The sequence below is a fragment of the Camelus dromedarius genome, chromosome 26 (assembly GCF_036321535.1).
Source record: "Camelus dromedarius isolate mCamDro1 chromosome 26, mCamDro1.pat, whole genome shotgun sequence".
Classification (NCBI taxonomy): Eukaryota; Metazoa; Chordata; class Mammalia; order Artiodactyla; family Camelidae; genus Camelus; species Camelus dromedarius.
The window spans coordinates 13059797-13082527 of record NC_087461.1 but is presented as its reverse complement, the minus strand read 5'-3'; the positions used below and the strand labels follow the sequence as shown (position 1 = coordinate 13082527).

Below are 22731 nucleotides of genomic sequence, written 5' to 3'. Positions count from 1 at the left end.
CCGGCGAGGTCGCCAGCACCAGCGCCTCAGCTGCGCCCGGCACCGTGGCCACCGACTCGTGCGCCCTGGCGGTGGGCGAGCAGGAAGCGGCGGCCGAGTCCCTGAGCAACTTGAATCTTAAGGAAGAGAAAATCAAGCCAGATGCCAGTGGTGCTGTTGTCAAGACCAATGCTAATGCAGAGAAGACAGATGAAGAAGAGAAAGGACGTAGCCGCCCAATCCTTACTCAACAAGCTGATCAGAAGCAACCTTTTTGATAACACCAACCAAGTGGAAGTCCTGCAGCGGGATCCAAACTCCCCTCTCTACTCAGTGAAGTCCTTCGAGGAGCTACGCCTGAAGCCACAGCTTCTCCAGAGAGTCTATGCCATGGGCTTCAACCGTCCATCCAAGATACAAGAGAATGCACTGCCTTTGATGCTTGCTGAGCCGTCTGTGTCCTGATGCAACTCTATCCCATTTTCAATTTTCCATGTTTTTTTTTAAAACTTTTATTATTTTAAAAACTATACTAGTAATTTGTGCTAATTTTTGAAAAGTTAGAAAGCAATGAAAAGTAAGAAAAAAAACTTGTGATCCCCCCTTAATATTTGGAGTAGAGACTTCTAGATGTCTTTCTGTGTAAACTTACATTTGTATATTTTCTTCTTAATGGAACCATATAAAATATTTCAATGCTTTTTAAAAAATTAATTACATGATAATCTATGTTGGTAAATATATATACCTTTATATCATTTATATACAATTGTGATTTCAGTGTATGGATATGTAAAATTTATGTGTCAAATGTAGTAGGCAAAAACCAAATAGGGTTCTAGGACACCAGGATAGTACGGTTACTGAGGTGGTTTTCTGGTGCAGTCAGCGCTTCTCGCACTTTCATAGGTATGTGAATCTCACAGGAATGAATTAAAATGCAGATTCTGATTTCAGTAGGTAGGAGGTGGGGACTGAGGTGCACCATTTCTAATAAGCTCTGGATGACTCTGATGCTGCTGGTGTCAGGCCACTTTCTGAGTAACAAAGTTCCAGGGCATAGGAATATTTGATAGAAATTGATCCCTACATTATATATGATTATGTAAAATTGTACTGCATATAATCCTAAATCCTAAAACCCCTTTCCCTATTTGTCTGAAAATAGATATTTTAAGTCTTATTTTCTTCAAAGTTTTCTTTGTTCTGTGTCATAATAGTGACTTTTTTTCAAGATGGATAATATCTTCTTTTTACTTGTCACTTTGAGCAAGCTTAAAAGTGAATAAATGGAATGTTTATTTTAAAAAAAATCTGGGAAGAAATGACTCCCATACTCACTTTAACTATCAATTAAGTGGGAGGGTTGATTAAAGAGATTTTAAGACATTCGGGGTCTCAAAAAGTTTTTATGTACTCTTTCTAAGGAACTATTAGAGTATGTGGTTGACAGAAATGACAGGGTAAACCTTGAAAGAGTTCAAGTGATCTAGGAAAAAGGGGTTCCCACCCAAAAAGAAGATAAAAGGCGTCCCAAGGATAATGGAAGGGCTGTCCCAGAACGACAGACGTGCACTCAGCACAGAGAACAAACCAGCCAGACTGGAGCAGGACAGACCAGCCATTCCTAGAAGGAAGATCAGGAAGGCAGAGTTGTGTTGGTGGGAATGTAATCTGGTGCAGCCACTATGGAAAACAGTATACAGACTCCTTAAAAATCTTAGAGTTACCCTATGATGCAGCAGTCCCACTCCTGGGCATATATCTGGAGGAAACTCTAATTCAAAAAGATACATGCACCCCAATGTTCACAGCAGCTCTATTTATAATAGCCAAGGCATGGAAGCAACCTAAATGTCCATTGACAGATGACTGGATAAAGAACATGTGGTATATTTATATACAATGGAATACTACTTGGCCATAAAATGACTAAAATAATGCCTTTTGCAGAAACATGGATGGACCTAGAGGTTATCATACTAAGCAAAGTCAGACAGAAAGATAAGTATCATATGATAGCACTTACACGTGGAATCTAAAAAAAAAAAGATACAAGTGAACTTATTTACAAAATGGAAAGAGACTCACAGACAGAAAACAAACTTACGGTTATCGAAGGGAAAAGGGAGGGGGGAAGGATAAATTAGGAGTTTGGGATTAGCAGATATGCATTACTATATACAAAATGGATAAACAACAAAGTTCCACTGTATAGGAGAGGGAACTACATTCAGTATCTTGTGATAACTTATAATGAAAAAAAAAAAGAGCTCTTTCTCTTCCGGTCCCAGGCAATTCGGGATCTCCCGGCTCCGGTGCAGGCGTGGCCAAGTCAAAGAACCACACCTCACACAACCAGTCCCACAAAAGGCACAGAAATGGCATCAGAAAGCCCTGATCGCAGTGATACAAATCTCTTAAGGGGGTGGATCCCAAATTCCTGAGGAACACGCGCTTTGCCAAGAAGCACAACAAGAAGGGCCTGAAGAAGATGCAGGCGAACAACGCCAAGGCCACGAGCGCACTTGCTGAGGCTGTCAAGGCTCTCAGAAAGCCCAAGGAGGTCAAGCCCAAGGTCCCAAAGGGCAGCAGCCACAAGCTCAGCCGACTTGCCTACACTGCTCACCCCAAGCTCGGGAAACGTGCTTGTGCCTGCATCGCCAAGGGTCTCAGGCTCTGTCGGCCAAAGGCCAAGGACAAGGCTCAGACCAAGGCCATAGCTGTAGCTGCAGCTGCAGCTGCAGCTCAGGCTCAGGCTCCCAAAGGCCCCCAGGCCCCCGCAAAGGCTCCAGAGTAGAGGCTTTTGTCTGTTGATGTGAGGATATAAGGACTAGTTTGACCCCTGGGCTGCTGTCTGCATGGCGCTCATGTCTACCTGTGCTATTTGTACAAATAAACCTGAGGCAGGAAAAGAAAAAAAAAAGAGTTGTGAGATTGCTGGAGGTATATGAATATACTGTGAGGAGCTTTAGACAACCAGGGGAGAATTGGGGGCTAAACTGGTGCCAATGATATAAAAAATTAAGCAGGAGTAAAAAGCACAATTATTAATCTCGCAGAAACCACAAAGAAAACATGTAAGAGAAAGTAATGACAGTGTAGGACATGGCTTATTTAAATGTTATTTACATGGTCATAACACATATGAAATATGGAACCACTCAAAATTATGATTTAACTCGTGGGAGACTGGAGGACGAGATGTCTGCAGGGTCACGGGGATGAGAGAGAGGAGAAAGATACAGGAGACAAGCTAAATACTCACTGAGGTCGGAAGTCGATACATAATGCCTGACACCGAAAACTCAAGCAGCAAATTAAGCACATTATTTAGAGGCAAGGAGTAAATACCAAAAGATACAACTGAAACTGCTAAAAGGGGTTCTCATCTGGAGAGCAGGGCACTAGGTAAAGCATGGAAAGGGAATTACTTTTGCAAAAACAAAAAAAAAATGATGTTTATCTGTAGACCATAAAATCCATCCTTTACTGTGTACAGTTCCATGAATTTGGACTGATTCATAAAATTCTGTCTCCACCGTCACATTCCTGATGCACAACAGTTCCATTGCCTCCCCGATTCCCTTGTGCTGCCCCCTTTGTAGTCAGTCCTGCCCCCACCCCACCCCTGTCAACCACGGAGCTGTTTTCCATCCCTATGGTTTAGCCTTTTCCAGAATGTATCACTGTAGCCTTTTGAGCCAAGCTCCTTTCACTTTGCACAATGGATCTGCAATTCATCCACGATGTTGCGTTTACTAACACTTCATTCCTTTTTATTGCTGAGTGGGATTCCTACGTTTAAAAAAGTAAGTCTATTTGATTAAGCTTTTTGTACTTGGATAAAAATTTTACTTAACATGCAAAAAGCAATAACCAGGGTGGGGGTGGGGGAGGGTCTAGCTCAGTGGCAGAGCATGTGCCTAGCGTGTACGAGGTCTTGGGTTCAATTCCCAGTACCTCCATTAAAAAAAAAATACACTTTGAATATGTGTAAGCACATTTGACTGTCCTTTATGATTGGATTATTGCATTCTGTTGATTCTTATTTTGTAGTTGGCTTTATTCCTTTGATAACTATGCAAGTTTAAAAAGCTAAAGATCTGTTCTTAGAAACAATAATTAGCACATATATGAAAACTAAAAAAAGATTAAATATTTAGCACATATCATTAAAAAATACCTAATTACCTCCCCTCTCCAAAAAAAAGCAATAACCAGAAAAGAGATACTAAGCCCACCAATTTCACTGTTACTTCATGGTGCATTCACAGGTTAAAGCAGACTACAGGTGGGGACCATCCCATGTTTAGTAGTTGTTTTACTTATCTGGAGGTGAGTGTGGCTGAGGAGAGTGATGGTATAGTGCCCCCATGCTGAGCACCTGCATGCCTTGGAGGGAATCAGTCACTCAACACAGGTTTACTGAGTGCCTACTATGTGTGAATCACCATCCAGGGTGCTGTGATGGAACTGAAATTCTTGTTGGATGGAGGGAGAGCAGAGGGATGGAGGCAAACATGTCTGATGTCAGGTGGTATTAAATGCCATTAAAAAATAATGCAGGCTGATGGGGATACAGATGGGGGGCTGGGGACGGTATCTTTTGGGTGCTCAGGGAAGACTTTTCAGAAAAGGCGACCTTTTGTCAGAGACCGGAGGGAAATGAGGGATGAGCCACATGGATGTTGTGGGCAGGGTGTTCGAGGCGGAGGAGTTGGTACCTGAAGTGATGGGCACTGTATCACTACAGCTGATGGGGCCCAAGCCTTGCTGAGGACCAGAATCTACAAGCCCTGGATACTCACTGGGAGACAGGCTGCCCTGAGTTGCAACCATCATGAGGATGCAGCAGTGACAAGACAGAAAAGACCCGGTCAGGAGCCTCTCATCGTCAGCCTCAGGGGATGGATTCAGCAGAAGGACCAGATTTTCTGTCAACAAGACAACTTCCTCTTTGTCTCATGTGCTTTGTTTTTTTCTACACGTGGTATCACTCAGCCAGGCTTCCACTGACCTGCCTGCATGGTTAGCTTCGTAGGCTGTGTGAAGACAGCTGCTAGCTTATTTCAACTCCTGAGTTGTTCCTACTTGAGGTTCCACCAAAAAAATCTACCTTGAAACTCCTAAGGGCAAAATTCTGGGGACAAGTCAGTGTAGAGGAGGGGTTTTCAACCCTCACAGTATAACAAAATTGCCACAGAAGATTTTACAGTTAGAGATCTGGTTTCCCTTAGTCATGGGTGGGATACACGCCTTTAGTTTTTCTTTTCTTTATTAAAAAATTTTATTTTAATTTTTAAAGCTCTGCTGCTGATTCTAATATGTAGCCAGGGTAGAGAACCACCAGTTTAGAAGTTGTCTCATACGTAAGTAAACTTGCCACACGACAAAATAAAGTGATGTCATGGTTCCCAGGATGGTTGATTTCCAGTAAGAGTCCTGTGCTGAACCCAAGGCTCAGCATGTTCATACCCCGGCAGAATTCAGTACCCATTCCAAATGCTTCTGTGCCCAGAGCTGACATCTTCAAAATCACTGAAGAGGACAACGGATTTCATCGCTGATGGTGGCTTTCCCTCTTGTCCCCGATTTCCTGGTTTATCTACCTGTCCTTGTCCTACAAAGTGAGTAGGAAGACTGCTTTGTGTACAGGGTGACACAGTCGTTTAGGGTGTGTCCGATTTAAATGGGCTACTCTGGTGCCGCCCATCACAGAGAGGATAATGATTCAGCATCTCTCCTCTGACCTGACACACTTAACACTGTTTTAACTGGGATCGCGATTCTGACAACTCCCTGGGGCTTCAACAAATGAACCTAGCTGGGTTTAAGAAGAGAAAGGAAGGGGTGCTATGGAAATAGCACAGTGGTAGAGCACTTGCTTAGAACACACAGGGTCCTGGGCTCAATCCCCAGTACCTCCATTAACAAAATAAAAACCTAATTACCTTCCCCCCAAAGTTAAAAAAAAAAAAAAATGAAAAGAAACAGAAAAGAATTCCTGTCTAAAATCTTTCCATCAACAACACTTCTTTTCATATTTTCTCCCTCTTTTTGAAATTTTTTAAAAAATACGTTTTGCTTATTTAAGAGATAATTAAGGAGTAATGCATTTTTCCTGTATCTATTTCAAATCAGACACACCTGATTGATACTTGTGAGGAGTTTCCACCCTCTCGTGCAGTCTGGCTTACCAGAAGCAGACACTGAATGATTCAGTAATTCTGCATGTCTTGCCTTGAGTAAAAAAAGCTACAGTTTTGCATGCCTTTTTGAAATTCTGCCTTCTGGGCCCTATGACTTCCTTTGAACATTTTTAACTGGCGATCCCAGGTCTAGAATGTTGAACTCCAGCTCTCTGCATCCAGATGAAACAAGGCAGGTCTAATAATAAAGCCATATGGAAATTACTTCTGGCCAGAAACATTCAGGTATTTTGTCTGTTTCTTAAGTGAAATCAAACTGGACGGCTGATATTTGAAAACATGGGTCCAAGATACACCCTATAGCTGGAATCTATCTTCTAAATTCAAAACTTAACTCGTTTAAATAGAGTTAAGTCAGGAAGCCCCATTTCATTTCCCTATCTTTTGCATTTAGAAAAGGGCAGTGGGTTAACTCAGTCACAGAAAGCAAAGTCCCTGGTCTAGAGGAATTTTCTGGGTAAGCAGGCTCGGGTGGACAATTTCAAATTGTGATAAATGAAAAGTCAGGAACACAGAAGTGAAAGCTGAACGGGCCTGACCACAGGGATGCCTTTTATGCTTGGCCAGAGCCTGAGAGCCATGGACCGAGCCAGAGGCCCCAAGTACCAAGCTGTGTTTCCTGGCACGAAATAAAACCCATTACATAAAGTTACGAAAAACAAAAATCCCTGATTAGGAGCATTTGGTTAGGCAGGCTTTGATTCGAAAGTCTTTTTTTTTTTAATGCCTTGAAACACAGATTCTTCCTTTTTCTGTCTCTTTCAGTCCTTTGCTTGATCACCAGCTGACAATATCTCTTCTGCCATCACAGTTTCCCTGCCTGCCCTGCCTCCCCTACGAGAAGTCAATGTAAATAAGAAACAGTTGTAGGAGCAGATATGGTCAAGGAAGAAAGTACCACACTGAGAAATCTACAAGAACACGGAAACCTATAGATAACCATCTATTGTGCTTGTATTATTAGGACAGGAAAAGGAAAGAAACATGGGAAAGAGAGGCACCGTATTTTTCTTGTTAAAAATAGAGAAATATACCCTAGCCCTGTATGTTCCCAGGTCTCCCATCACCTACTCTTAGTTTAAATTTTGAAGTTTCCATTTGAGACACTGATCATGTCTCCGAGGCTTCAGAAGTTGGCCAAACCTTTACTGTGGCGCCCGCTGGCTATTTGATTCCAGGCTGCCTTTCCAGAGACTAAGCTTCATGAAGCCGAGGCCCTTGTGTGACTTTGCTCTTCGTGATGGCTGGCACATAGATTAGGCTCCATAAATATTGATTAAAGCATTTAAGGCGGGGAGGGAAGGGATTAAGTCCCAGCTGATTGACATGACACACTGGACATGGCCTCGGCTTGGTTACCAGTCCCTCCCTCCCCAGCAGTTTCACCTGAAGACCTCTAGGTGGCATGCCTTCTGCGTGATGCTGTGTCACACCTTGATGCCTTCACACACCTCACACCCTCTGTGGGACATGTCCTTCTCCTCCTAATTCACTTGATGAAACCTTAGGTACCATTTCAAAACCCTTCCTGGCTACTGACATCCCTAAGTCAGTGTTAATCCCTCCTCCCTTTATGCTACCTGTATCTTAGATGTGCCTGTGCTGAGCTGCCCGGCGCTGAAGAGTCTTGGGACTGAAAGATGAAGAAGCTATTGATTGAGATAAGGAAGACGGAGAGGAGCAGGTTAGGGGGGTGGAATCGGGAGGTTAAGTCTGAGGAGTCCATTAGACATCTTAGTGGGGATGCAGCATAGATAGTTGGACATAGGGATCTGGGATTCAGAGGCGAGACCAGCAAAGAAATGCTATTTAAAAGTCTGACATTGGGGGAGGGTATAGCTCAGTGGTAGAGCACTTGCTTAGCATGCACGAGGTCCTGGATTCAATCCCCAGTACTTTATTTAAAAAAAATAAAAGTCTGACATTGAATGGAATCAACCAAAAGAGTGAGTGGAGACAGAAGACAAAGGACAGCCCTGGGCTCTCTGGGATGTCTAGCTGGTGAGGAAGAACCACAAAGGAGACACAGAGTGACTAGTCAGAGAGAAGAAAGCCAGGGAAGTGGGGTTCTAGCAACCAAGCAAATGAAGAATTTAAAAGAGGATGGAGTCATCCACCATGTCAATGAAGAGGAGGACTGAGGATTTCTTCCTGAATTTATCAACGTGAAGGTCGCTGGTGATCAGGTGTGACTAGTTCGGGGTGAGTAGGCTCAGGAGACTACGGGGAGAGCATGTAGACACAACTTGTTCAAGGAGAGCTCTGTAAAGAAAAGGGGAGAAACGGGACAGCCGGGGGGAGCATGAGGTCAAATTCTGCCAAAGGGAGCAACAACTCCATCTTTACATGCTGATGGTATTTCCATTAGAAAGAGAAACACTGATGACGAGGGAGGGAAGGACTGTTAAGAGTTGTGTTGGGGTGGGGATGGGGCCTGGGATCCACTGCCGAAGCCGGAGTTGACCACTGCTAATAGTCACAGGAGAAAAAGCAGAGCATCCTGGCAAATACACAGTGGCATGGGTGAGGTGGTGGAAGCTCTTCTCTGCCAATGTTTTCTTAATGAAATAGGAAGTAAGTTCATGGTGGGGCGTGAGATGAGAAGGGTTTGATGAGAGAGGAAATGGTGTGAAAGTCTTTCAGAAGAGGAGAAAGTTGGGTGGAAGAGAATGATTCCTAGACAGCACCGGGGACCAGTTGATTATGAATTTGGGGGAGACAAGTCAGCAGGGATTTGACCAAGTTCAGTTTATGGACACAGGTGCAGTCAGAGGGCTGGAATAGCCAGTGTTCAGGATGGGCTGAGCAGGTATGACAAATATTTATTAAATCAGATTGAACAGAATGGAACTTATCTCCTGTTAACCCTCCCAGACATCAGAAGCTACTTTTCCCTCGAGGTCACATGCCTGTCTCACTCAGGTTTCATCATCTTCAAGACCAAATCCACAAACCCCAGTATTCTGAAATACTCACCGCCCTTCAAATCTGTGTTTTAAAAAATCAAACAACGCTTTCTGCATCATATCTGTGACCTGCAAGGGAGAAAGCAATCGATGAAGGGATGATACAAATATTGCTAATCAGGCTAAAAGACTTTTATTCCTCTAGAGAGTGTCTGAAAACCGGGACTTCCCATTAGGTGAGGTTGCCACCCGTTTCGTTCTGATCTGATGACAATTAACAAGGTTCCGTGAACTCACTCTTGTAGGGACAAGAGATGACATTTCAAGTGGTTTTTCGGTCCCTCTCCAGGTGATACCCCTTCCCCAGATGGGAGTTCACTGTGGCTAGCGGAACTCTCCAGAGCAACAGCCAAGAAAACAGAATAGAACAAAACAGGAAGCCACGTATGTCCTGCAGCTTGAGAAAAATCGGCTCTGTTGCTCCCAGCTCTTTAAATTCTAAGCTCAAGAGTCTGGAGAGGGAGGTGATGTCACAAAGCAGTTCAACCTGCAAAGGTCAAGGCTGATCCAGGGGGGTCGCTACCTACCTCGTATCCCTTCAGAGAGGGGCCCACCAGGACCACTGGTCGCATAGAAGGGACCACGTCATACGGAGGCGTGTGCTCTGTCTGTGGAGAGAGGAGAGGCCTTCAGATGGTTAAAAAGCGGAGGGAACTGAAATATTTTATGTTTCAACTGCTCTTCTGAACTCAGTAATATGAGGCACTAACTTTCCAGAAATTTCCTTTTTTTTTTTTTTAAATCACTTGCCTCTTTTTCTAAATAAACCCAATCCAAGATGGGTGGGTTGATTTCCCTAATATGTTGAAATTCCTGAGTTGTCTACAGTTTTCTCGCTCTCCTCAAGGAATTCTACTGAGATATTAGTTCCTCAAGTAGGACGTGCTGCTTTTGAGCAAAAAAAAAAAAAAAAAACTACTCAGCAGAACAGACAGAAACATGCCTCATGCAGAAGAGGTGCTTTTAGGCTTGGCTGATGGTTAATATGGCTTTTCAGATGCATCTGAGTTTCCTGAAAAGTCGAATGATCAGGCCTAAGGTGGTTAATTACAAGGAAAAGAAAGGTCTTATCACCTTGGTGTCTTGGATGTTTGCCTTACCTGCATAAAACCTAACTTCAAAACATTGTTAACTTATTGTCAAATGCTTGACCCTGTCTCTTTTACTGCGAGAGTTTAAATTCGCCTGAGTGCTTGTTCTAGTAAATGGTAATCATGATCATGATTCATAACTCAGTGATTCATATTTTTAGATTTTGGGTTTCTGTACGTTGGATCTTAAAAACTTAACACGTCAGAATATGTGTCTTGGAGGGAAAGTGCTCCCCGTGTGATAGTACATTTCAAGCTTGTGTCCATGGCCTTGAAAGGCTCACGGTCACCTTGTGTATCTAACACGCTTCTCAAGCACGGCTCAGGCGGTGCTTCTGTTAAGTAACTAACTCACGTCTTCCCACAATTTCTTTCTTTTTTAGAAGAGCAGGAGGAGGACCTAATTTTGTAGCCATTTCTAAGACTGGCAAAAATTTTCAGCTTAACTGCTTCAAATAAAATGACTAAAATAACATTTTTTCAAAAAATTAGATAACTAATTCGTTTGATTACATTAAAACTGGCTATTTTAACAGCTGAGAATGTTAAACTGACCCCAAAAGTGCCTTTTTTTTTTTCATGTAGAAGAGAGAGAGATGGGTAGACATTGGGATAAACAAATCATTGTGATATGACTCTTCCTGCACTGAGGAGTATCTGAAAAAATATATTTTAAGAATCACACAGCCCAAGAGAAAAAAGTCTTTAAACTATTTCAAAAATTTGATAATCTTACTGCAAATGTGAATGTAATTTTTACATCAGGCTGTCACTCAAGAGTATTTTCCTGTTGCTTGAAATTGCCCTTTTCAAACTTTCTGACTTTGACAGAATTCAACTTGCCTAAAGGGGAGGGGGTATTCAAAAGCATTTCAAATTCAAAAGCTTCCATCTGAGATTTTGCCAACAGTCACACGGACGATGTAATCAGAGGGGAGAAAATGCTACTGTGACGGTGCTGTCCTATTTCACTGCTTAAAACCTTCTCTAGTTTTCTAAAGAAGACTTTCTTTCAAAATTAATTTTAATAGACACAATCAAGGTAGAGTACATTTTTAAACAGAAAAAAAAAAAAAACCCAAGACAAACATAATACAGTGACAGCACAAATGCCAACAAGCACCACTCGAAAAGCAACCAAAAACATGGAAAACAGTCTTCTCATTGAATCTCAGGTTTTTTTTGGCTTTTGAACTCTACAGTGAAGTTGACCACATAATCGATAACATGAGAAGAATGAATACCAGTGCCGAAGGCATCATAAGCATGTTCATTAAATTACGACATTGCTACCACCTGGGATTATGCTGAAAATGTTTAGAAGCCAAGTCCTTGTAACTCTGCCGTCTGAGAAGACCTTTCCCACCGTTACAACAACGAGGAATGTAAGTTGCCTGTATTTTAGTCCCAGCTCCCAAGAAATTTTATTTCATGTCTTTAAATATTAAGTGGCCCATTATTTGATAGATCTTCAATTCCTTTGATTGGTGACTGCCAACTAGCAAAGGGTTACCCATGCTGGTAGTCAATCAGCTTCTTAATCAATAGGGTACTACAGAAATTACCTTATTTGATGGAATAGTGGTACTCTGTGCCCTATTGATAATGACTCCATCATTGTTAGCTATCCTTCCCTGCTAAATTTAATTAGTTTGGATTATTGAGTGGAAAAATTATAAGAAAGATTTTTAAAGTTTTGGAATTTGAGAGTCAGCAAACTTCAAAACACTCTATCTTGATGAATGTGGTTTTAGTTCGCGTTACTGTTCTGTAAAGCCCAGAGCAGCTGAGCGATGCTGAATTTCCAGCCTTCTGCGGCTATAAATGCTGTTAGTCAAAACTTGGCTGCAAGTTTTAGGTGGGACAAGAAGACAGGACCAGAGAAATGGACCTGCTGTTGTGCACGTATGTACATCAAGCTGGGGCTTACGGTGTTAATACAAAAATCCACGTGTTTTAATTTTTGCCTGGAGTGGCTAGGCTTTCCATGATTAAATCAACCATAATTTATTTTTAAAAAACCAAAACAAAACACAGTTCAGCATCTGACACCTCGCTGATGACCTGAGAGTTCCTCCAGGGAGCAGAACACTTGTGCGCAGAGGAAAAGAGTTCAGGGCATTGAGAGTTTAAGGCAGAGTGGATTTTACTGCACACCTACATGTTGCGATAGACTCATGGTTGTGCCGGACTTTGCTGACATCAGGGAGAATGACTTTAAAAGCGCGGTAGGCGGTGGAAAGTGGTGTGTAAAAGAAGGGAAAGAATGGGAATTGGAGGGGAGGCATCTTTAAAAAATAATGTTTCAGAGTTACAAAATGTGCTGGGAGAAAACAGACTTTGGAGTAAAAGAGAGCTCATGAATACCCTCGTTTCTAGTCGGGGGGACAAGGAGCATCACTGGGTAGCATCTTGGTTGGCCAGTGGCAAAGGCTCTACGCACAGCCACCCCCATCATCCGACAGGTGAGATGCTGACATCTGAGTGATGAAGGAGGCAAGAACATTGGGAGAGTATTTAGATAGGACAATAGGAAAAACTCACAGTAAACCGCCAAAACAAGCCTGCAGTTTTCCAATGGTCTTGTTCATCTGCAGATTTTGCACCTAGTGGATTAGAAGTTTAAATACTGACTAAATTAAAAATTGAATAATTCGTAAAAAAAATTTTTTTAGTACAAGCTATGTATCTGGATATCATAAATCAGAATCTAATCATGGTTTTCATATGCTTGATTATCAGTTAAATTTCCGGAAAAAAAAAGAGAGACAGAGACAGACAGGACGCATGCACAGTAGAGGTGCATTATATGGAGTTTTGTCAGTGTTTGCCGTTCCTGGAAATGTTGGAGCGAATTCCCTGGGTGGTCGATATTATTCCATCAAAAAGGATAAATACTGTAATGGTGCTTTCACAGGTCACTCACTGAACTGAGCTGGTTTGAAATGCATGGACTCAATGAGCTGCTTGATAGGTTCGTTTCTGAGGACAGACATGACTGTATCGAATAGAACTGTGGGTTTGAATGCTAATGATGCCAGGGGCAGGATACACAGAGCTGATGTCAATGTCCACTTACCGATTTCTGCTTCTGCTTAGCTACAGCAGCGTGGAAGAGAAACAAAGAACAACAAAGCATGCATGTTATTGGCTTTATCAAGGACGCAGACAGTCCACAGGACCAGAAATGTGACGCAGTGCAGTTGAGCGCGTGGACAGATGGGAGCTTGAAAGGTCATGTTACCTTCTTAAAGAAGGGCATTCTTTTCTCTTTGGAGTGGGGTGACGTTACACTGTTTGCACTGGGTTTAGGGGAGCGGTGGTTTGCTGGAATATCATTTTCTTCTGCATCTAAGCCAGTAGCATCTATGTCTACAGCTATATACAGACAAACAATTCAAAAATCATCAGGTAGACAGGAGAGGAAAAATAGGTTATAAAAAAAAAATAAAATGAAAAGCAAACAAAACTAACCACAGTAAAAGATCTATCATCAGTGCTCAGCACAGTCAACAAAGTAAAATTTAAAGGTTAAAGCCCGTGAAGAATGCAATGTCATCAAATCTTAACAAAACGGAAAGACCCTCTCATAATACGTTTGCTTGGACAAATCCGCTTCATGCTAAATCTCTCGAATGATATTTCTTAAGGAAACAAGTTTTCAATTTGTAGTTTTGTTTCAAATATAATATCAGTATTCTTCTGAATCAACTGGATATGAGGACAGGGCAGGACACCTGGCTTCACATCTTCCCATATCTTAAACCAGCGTTCAGATAATCAGCAACTCCATTGGAAACCTGTATCACATTGCAACTCTGATTCCTTATTGTGTTTGCTTCTGGGTGAAAATAAAGGCAATGTGAAAAGGTTCTCTGAAATTGCAAGAGGCATCTGAGGGACAGAGAGAATTGAAAATCCTAAATCCAGCAACACAAAAAGTTACACACAAGGCAGATTCCAGGGGAGTCCAAGATGGACAGGATTAAAATGATTTCATGTTCTGGGCACCCTCCCCCACCAGAGGCAGTTCTGACCGAAGACTAATTAGAAAATGCTGGATCTGACGATCTCCAAATGAAATGAACCTTACATAGTGACATAAGGAGCCTTGCGATGATATTATATAAAGCCACTGGATTTACATGAGAGGCAGCACAGAAGGGCAGAAAGACCCAAGAGAATATGCCACTGATCCCCCATCTGGAGAATGAGAGGTTTAGGTTTGTGGTGTGACACGCTGTCAACTCTTCTGCCTTGAAAATAGGGCACTTAAAAATTAAGTGTTCCATGAAAAAAGTCCACAATCTCATTGTGAAGTTTATACCATGCTTCCACATGCCATCCCTGGAGAGTTTTATCATCAGGAGAATCAGAGCGTTTTAATGACCAACGGCAACTCTCTTATTTTTCAAGATTAAAAAGATAAACTCTCACAGATGAAGGGACTTGTTTTTGGTAGCAACTCAGCAGAGCCAGGACTGGGAATCCAGTTCTGCCTCCAGGACTCTGTAACCCATCCCTCCCTGAGGCTGAGACTCCGGTTGAGGTCCCTTAGCAAGCCTTGGTGCCCTCATTCACTTCCTCAGCTTCCCGAGTCAGGTCACATCCTCAGTGTGAGGATTCAGGAAGATGCTATGGAGAGGAGCTCACTAGCAAATGATGCTGCACTGTAGCTGAGGTCAAGCAGAAGAGAGGAAATCGACTCATCCCAGGAAAGCATCATATGACACATACAGTTCTCTTAATGAAAACTACAATTTAGAATTACAATCAGATTTAAGGACCACACTGCTCTTGTGAAATAACAGACAGCCCAGTGTTGCACAATCTTAGCTTCCACTCCCTGTGAGCCCCCCTAAGCTGCCCTGGTGCTCATGACAGCTGCTGCTAACCTTTCCAAATGACAGGAGATCATCTGATGGGCATCACGCGATTTTTCAATTTTGAATTCATTATGGACATTAGATGACTCACTCAGACTTGCGAAAACTAGGCTCTCTGGTTTAATTGTTCCTCTTCATTTGAGTAGGTTGAAAAGCTGCGATGGAGTGAATAGCTGGCACTGTTTGCCCAGTATTGCGAATATCAGCTACTGCTTGCATGAAGATGATGGAGGAGTCTCTTCCTCCAGTGAAAGTTAACAATGGACTGAGTTAATTCCAGGTATGCAGTTACACATACCTAGTAAACATCTCTTCCCTTTCTCTTTCCCCATCTCTGCATTTTGCTAAGCTACAAGGCTCAGCATGTGTTGTACAATGAAACATTATACCCCGTGCCTAGTGGTCTGTACTGATGCTGACTGTCATACCACCTGATGGTGCTTTTCCTTGAATTCCAATTTAGGGAGGATGTATGTCATTAGTGTCTTCCTGGATGAGATGGAGAGGACCTCGGCCAGTTTTTCATTATTTCTATAGTACATCTTAAGCAATGTCAAGTAAGTTTCCCTTCTGGTGGCAAACTCCCATAAATTTTTACCTTTCTCATCTTTTATTGGGCTTATAAAGGCCACATTCAAGGGACCGCACCCATTGAAAGCCTCTCTGAAACTGAGGATACCTAATTGCCTGTCAGAGTTGACAGGACCTCGGGATAAGGATGGCAAAGTTCATGAATTGAATTTTATGATTTGCCCATTGAATCCCGTCTGCTGTGATCAGCAGATGGTTTTTATTTATTTAAAGGAAGAGTGGAAATGCATAAAAACTTTAGCTGGGACACTGCCCAGATGTTTGGCTCTCCCCTGCCACATAGCCTGAGTCAGGTTTGAAATTTACCTGCATTTGGACCCAAGGGCTCAAAATCCCAAACTGAGAACTTTCTAGCTTACTACTCCTGCCTTTGGTTAACTCAAACCTAAAAGCATCTGGGTTTGTTCTGAAACACAGGATTCTAAGACATTTGGCTACTTTCAAAACACATTAAGGAAATCTATGAAGAGTTAAGAAGCCTGTTAACTCTTTTTCTAGTTCTATATATTTTATTGGGATCAGATGGTTCTCCTTATACTGAGAGATGTTAATTTCATACTTGTATTTGCATACCTTGGCAAACATTAGTATTTACTTGGGAAAAAGTGCTTCCATAAATTTAAAAATAGTTTCTTTTCTTCATCACTAGTAAGTTTGTTTCTTTGTTTGTTTTTCTTGTTAGAGAGCCTTGGGAACATTTTTTGAACTCTAAATTTAATTTAATCTCAGACAGTTGGGTCAAGTTGAGTGGTGTGCTGGAGCAACAAATGTATGGATACCACACATACAGATATGGGGTGTGTGGTGCCCAACCAGCCACTACCTCATCACCCAGGGGTGAAGTGGAAATGTTTCCTTTTCCAAATCCTTGAGAACCTCCACGTATATTTAGTTTAGGCAAATGTTTCTTTTCTTCGGTCTAGCAATGGGTGAGGGGAATTATAGCTAGGGCCTCAGGAAACCAAGATGACAGTTATAATTGGAGGCCAATCCACATTTGATAGATTAGTGGGTTTTTTCCCTGGAGGTAGGGTGGGGGGAACCTCTCTGTAGAATTTTCGGATGTTTTCCATTAGGTAAGTCGTAGCATTGATATGGAAATCATAGTGGAGACTGATGGGCCAGTTACACGTTTTGTAGTTGGTTAGTGTTTCCAGTCCCCTTAGTCACAGTGTTTTCTGCTCTTGGTATTCAGAAAAGTTATTCCAAAACCCTGTCTCTGTAAAAAATTTGGAGGAAGTTTAAAATAATCTTGATTACATAAAACTCTTAATTGAACTTGATTTTTAGTAATGACTAACATCTGGCTACATACATAAAATGTTATTTTCCAAACACACTCACGTATTCTTCAAAATGTACATGTGGGCTCTCATTGCTGAAAGGCTGAGAAGGCTACATTTCCACTACAGGGGACGGAAGGCTCTTCCTGATTTACAGAAGTGGGGCTGACATCTCTGGGCAGGGCTTTGGACAATTATCAAAATGTGGTATTATCACAGTGTGAACTAGCCTGTTCCCATTTCAGGAGCCTAGTGACAGTCCTCAGGAATGCCCGAGACAGTGTGTAAGACACACAGAAACAGTATAGGGTTTGTATCATAATCCCTACAACTGCACACATCTGAGAAGGAGCAGAGAGAAGCCTCATTCTGCCCGTGCATTCAGGGAGTGTCTACTCACCACCAATCAAGGGAAGTCAGAAGCCTCCTCATGTAATATCTAAAGGGCTTCGCTTTTCATTTCAGACATACTACTTTACTTAATTTTGGGCAGCTTAGAATTACTGCTAATTGTAAGTACATGGTTTTGGAAATCAATATGCATTCCCAAACTATTTCTTATTGGGCACAGATTTTGCTCACTTAAAAAGCCCTCTTGGGGGGAGGTATAGCTCGGTGGTAGAGCACATGCTTAGCATGCATGAGGTCCTGGGTTCAAGCCCTAGTACCTCCATTAAAAAAATAAACTAATAAATGAAACCTAATTATTCCCCCCAACTCAAACATAACAAAACAAAAAACCCAGCAAGGAGAAAAAGCTCTCTAGTTTTTACTAAGAAGCCGTGAGTGGTCTCTAAAAGCTGCCAGCGTCCAGGAAGGAGGCACCTTCATCAGTAACAGGGAACCTGTTCGTAAGACAGCAGTCACAGTGCAACTACGTAGCTCCTCAACTTCTCCACAGGTGCATGATTTTCTGTCTTTGCCCTCTGCCCGCCTCCAGCTTCCTAGACATCAGATGGAATTATTTTGCTCAAATGCTCCACTGGCCAATCCTTAAAATCTTACTGACTGCCAACTGCATTTCTTAGCAAACTGAGACTCTGATCATGGGCTTTTATCCAATTCGACCAATTCGTCTTCTATTCATACAGAACTCCGAGTTCTACGCAGAATGGCAGAGTTGCCAGCTTTAGCAAACAAAAAATCAGTTCATGAATTTCAGGTAAACAATAAGTAATTTTTTAAAGTAGATCTCATACAATATTTCCTTAGACTAAGAAGTCATTGTTTGTCAGAAATTTAAATTCCACCTGGTGTCCTTCTCCGTGGCTTTGGAAAGAAAACAGTTACTCTTTCTGCAAGTGTTTCCCTCTTCTGTTCAGAACTTCTGCCCACATTCTACGTGTTCCACAGAGCCTCCTGGGTGTAGCTCATGTCAGGCCAATCAATCCATCATCACTTCATTCTCCTTTCCTCACCTTTCTAAAGGTTTTAACCCTTTTAATTGAATATTGAGGCCAACACCTCACAATGCACTGTGGTTGATGGTGAACGTTCATTCATTTATTGCCCATGACATGCTCTGGGCACCATGGTGGATGGTGGCATAGAAAATTAAAACTGAGCATCACTTTGATCATCAAAGTAACTTACAGTGAACACACTGACCTAGTTTCCTTTTTTTTTTTCCAAAGCCAGAACAAAAGTTCCCCATGTTGTTCCTCACTCCACATGGCCATTCTTATTTCTGATTTTTTTTAACACCTTGAGGGTTAACCTAGTAACGCAGTCTATGTAAACTCACACAACTAGGAAAGACTGGGGAAAGCATGAGATGCAGTAGGTCCATTCAGCACTTACTACCGACTTACCAGATGATGGAGGCGTAGATTTTCTGGAACTAGGTACTATGTCACCCAAACTGGATGATGAATTTCCTCCTGATTTACTGGAGTAAAGCAAAAATTTATATTACATCTGACACTTATTTCAGATATTGAAAGATTTGCAATTGCTCAATAAACATGCTCATTCATTGTGTTTTTATTGAACTTTAAGTCTGTCTTGCTTACCAGGCGGCAAACAGTCATTTCCCAGTGGAGATATCTGGAGGACTTGAAACAGCCATGTAATGGTCTCTGTTTCAAATTCAAGGTTTAATTTTAAAAGGCCCTGAGAGAATGGAAGAAAACTAGGGTAATTTCTACAGCCCTCAAATTCTCTGCCAGGATCACAGATAGGTTAAGAGCAAAGATTTCCTTTGCTTCTTAGAGCCTCTTGGAAGCAACACATGGAACCTTAATGCTGACACCAACACTTATTGTTTCCTTCTTGTTTGGCTCCTGCGCAGTTTCTCTTATCTTGGTTATTTTTAGTGAACCAAGATACAAAGTATTCAAGTTTTCATGAGCAACCTATTAAAAAAAAAAAAAAACCAACAACACAGCAATACGAAAACTTGCCAACCTTTAAAAGACACGCGAAAGGAACTCAACAGGGTGTTACACGATTTAAACCTCAAAGAGAATCTGGAACACTTCTCAAGCATGGCTAGCATGGAGGAACTCAACTTGGTTAATTTAGGAATGTTCTGAAGAACATACACTTCAGATTTACCGAATCCTAAAGTTTATCCAAGACATGCTTCAGTGTCTCAGAAACTTTGGAGTTAAACTGGAACAGTGGCATTTCTGTTTTTACTAGCGTACTACCAGCACGCTAAAGAATACATTAAATGGCCCCTTCAGAGATGAGGCTGGGAAGAAACATCTTAAAAGAGTGACAGGGAATTTCAGCAAGACAATCTTATTACCAAACATATATGATCACAGCCAAGCCAGGGTCTAGTGGAAAGAATCTGTTACAGAGTCTATGCATCAAAGGGTAATATTTAATACCTTGTAAACATTTATACATATTGACTATTTCATAAATATGAATGTGAAAATATGAGTTTCACTAAAATACCAATAACAGGCTGAATTTGCTATTATTCTGGCAGTATTAATGTAGAAAACAGACAAACATCAAAAGCTCCAAGTAACTACCAGAAGGCCTCTGTATCTCTTTAAGGTTCTTGAAAGATACCCCAGCACATTTAACAAGGACACCAGACAGTATGTTAAAGTAATAAAGGCAGTATTTAGAGAAGCACTTTCTGGCAGTTATACAAGAATATCCATTACCAAGACTAAAACTTTTTCTTCTAGAAGTTTTTTCTTTTTTGTTTTTTCTCTTTTTCTAAACTACTAACTCTAATTCCAGTTCCAGCTTGGGTTTGTTCTACATTCTCTTTGAATTTTAATAACAGTCAAAGTATTGTTTGAATTGTGTAAAGTTATGCCAAACCTTGCAAAGAATCAAAACATTCAGAATGCAAATTTGCCCTTCAGGTTTAATTCTATAAAAATGCCATGTTCTTGAGCTGTGCTCCAATTGTACTGCCTTTGATTGCTGCTGATTTTTTTAAAATAACTTATATTTCAGAGTTTTAAAATACGGCTGAATTCAACTTATGTCCTCCAAACAAAAGTGTATTTAAAACGTGATGGAACAAATGTAAAAACTCTGAAACCCAGTAAAAGCATTTCCACATACTTAGGCAAATGTGTAGGTCAAGGGACAGGGCAAAATCAAATCAAGAAAAATCAAAGGGAAATGTATATGGTTATACACAGGAAAGGTAACCCAGTTCCTCAGAATAAGGTATGAGATGTTACACTCCTCAAATACAGATGATTTATAGTTCTTTAAGGAAAAAATGCAGTAGCAAAATAATATGTTGAATACAGTAAATAACAACAGATGGCAATAATAATAATGATTTATTCTATGCTTGCTCTGTCAGGCCCTGGCTGCACAATTTGCAGTGTAGCTCACAGTGAGTCCATCTGAGGTCAGGCTACAGACAGACTGATTATGTCTTCATCCTGATTCTATCTTATGAGTTGTGCAACCTCGGCCAAGTTCCCTATCTTCTCTTACCCTGTTTCCTCATGTGTAAAGTGAAGGCTCAAATATCTACCATTCCTTCAGGTTCTCATAAAGCTGAGCTGATCACTAACACTAGACCAGGGATGCCCAGTTGGGAGGCAAAGGAATTCATGCTTTCTTAACAATTTTGGGGAAAACTTCTCCCTTCCTACTTTTTGATGAGCAGTTTTCCTTTCCCAGTTTGTTTATGAAGAAGCGGAGAAAGATTTTGTTAACTACTATTAAGGTACCATTATCAATACTTAGAATAGAAAAATATACAATAAAGCCAATGCAACACTAGAAATCGAATGAATAGTATCAGATCTTCAACATCCTGCAAGAAAAAAGCACAAGCTTTGTTGATCCACATGTGTCTAATTTTATATGACTAAATACAACTCAAAATCTGAGGGTCCCCAATAACTCAGGGATTAATAAAAGTCAAATGTGGGCTAGAGGTCTCAAAAAAGGGAGGAATCCATATGAACTAAAAGAGCCTCAGAGTTATAAGATACTAGTTAATGCAGATGGATGTTGCAACCCCCAAAGCATCTTCAGTTTTACTTGTTGGTGGACCCTTGGAAAAAACTCTTGCTAACATTAGCATATGGTCATTGACAAAGGATTTTGCATCATTATAGAAACAAATAAAATATAAGCTTAAGAAAACAGAAGCCTCACTATTCATATTAAAGAGAAGACTTGCCCATATCACATCCCGTTACAGAGGGAGAAGCAAGCCATATTCTTGGAGTTGTCTGCATAGGATTCAATTAAAAAAAAATCACTCCACATCTGAGTAGCCCTTCTAATGATTCTTTTGGTGAGGGGTGAACAACCATAAGAGTCCTAAGAAAAATCATTTGGCCCCAGCCTACCACATAACCCATCTAACTGCTATCTGCAATGTCAATTTTAACTGGTTTCAGATTGAGTTTCCCTTAAGTTTTTAGCAGTAGGTAGAACTGAAAATTGAGTTTTTTAAGTGAAAATGAAACTGAGACCACAACAGCTCCTGTTTGCTGATGTGTGAGATGGTCATTTCTAAAACATCTTCCTGCCTTGCTAGGCAGCTACAGACACTGGGATTAGTCACCACAATTGTGCGATACCTGAGTATTTTAAGCAAAATATTAGGACTTGGGAATTTCCTCTGCCCTGAAGCCCAAATTTAATACTCTATGAACTTAGCTATTTTCATTCATGATAATACTTAATTTGATTCTCTCCTGAAGAGGATGAAAATGAAATGCTGGATGAAGTTTTTAAAATGCAGGATTTGTGATACCTGCAATAAACCCTACCATCAGCCTGCTTTTTAATACATAATAAAGATTGTCGACTACGGCAACCAACAGCTCATGAATGACAGAAGCATCTGAACTTTGACACAAACACTTGATAGTTTTCTCCTACCTGGAGTAGAATTTTCCTTGCTTGGCTCTCTGTTCATGCTGTAGCCTCATATTTTCTAGCTTGACTGGGCTTGGAATGAATCCGATTTCATAGCCTTCTTTAACCAATCGCCCTATCCACCAGTCATTGTTAAATTTCTAAAAAAAAAAAAAAAGCCAAAATTGTTAAAACCAGTGCATAGAAGTTTAAATCTTCAAATCCTTTTTCTTCCCCATTAATGATTTTCAGTGGAGAGAAATACTATGTCAATTACAGCGAACCATGCTTCAAATCCCACGAGTCAAGAGACCCTAGCACATTATGAGCGAAGGAATTTTGATGTTCTCAACAAGGCCTCTCAGGCTTGACTCAGCCTTCACTTTCCTGGCCTTGAGACTGGCCTGAATTCCATC

General features: G+C 41.2%; 2 protein-coding genes across 12 annotated transcripts in view; one reads left to right on the top strand and one right to left on the bottom strand.

Annotated features, from left to right (window-relative positions):
• Positions 1 to 22731, bottom strand: part of CACNB2 (calcium voltage-gated channel auxiliary subunit beta 2) — a 347650-nt gene that overhangs the window by 19753 nt on the left and 305166 nt on the right. For 5 of the 11 annotated variants that reach the window (XM_031444658.2, XM_031444654.2, XM_031444663.2 and 2 more), the window contains 5 exons: positions 22340 to 22476; positions 18820 to 18896; positions 13493 to 13626; positions 9685 to 9765; positions 9168 to 9226 (listed from right to left, as the gene is read on the bottom strand). In XM_031444658.2, coding sequence (XP_031300518.2) covers positions 9168 to 9226; positions 9685 to 9765; positions 13493 to 13626; positions 18820 to 18896; positions 22340 to 22476 — 488 coding nt within the window. Of the gene's footprint in view, positions 1 to 9167; positions 9227 to 9684; positions 9766 to 12792; positions 12855 to 13327; positions 13348 to 13492; positions 13627 to 18819; positions 18897 to 22339; positions 22477 to 22731 lie in introns of all 11 variants that reach the window. The other 6 variants (XM_031444660.2, XM_031444657.2, XM_064479402.1 and 3 more) reach the window with 2 other exon arrangements.
• LOC116150520 (large ribosomal subunit protein eL29) lies at positions 142 to 2779 on the top strand. Its single transcript, XM_064479223.1, is given in 2 exon segments — positions 142 to 431; positions 2251 to 2779. Coding segments are annotated over 2 exon segments (819 nt in total).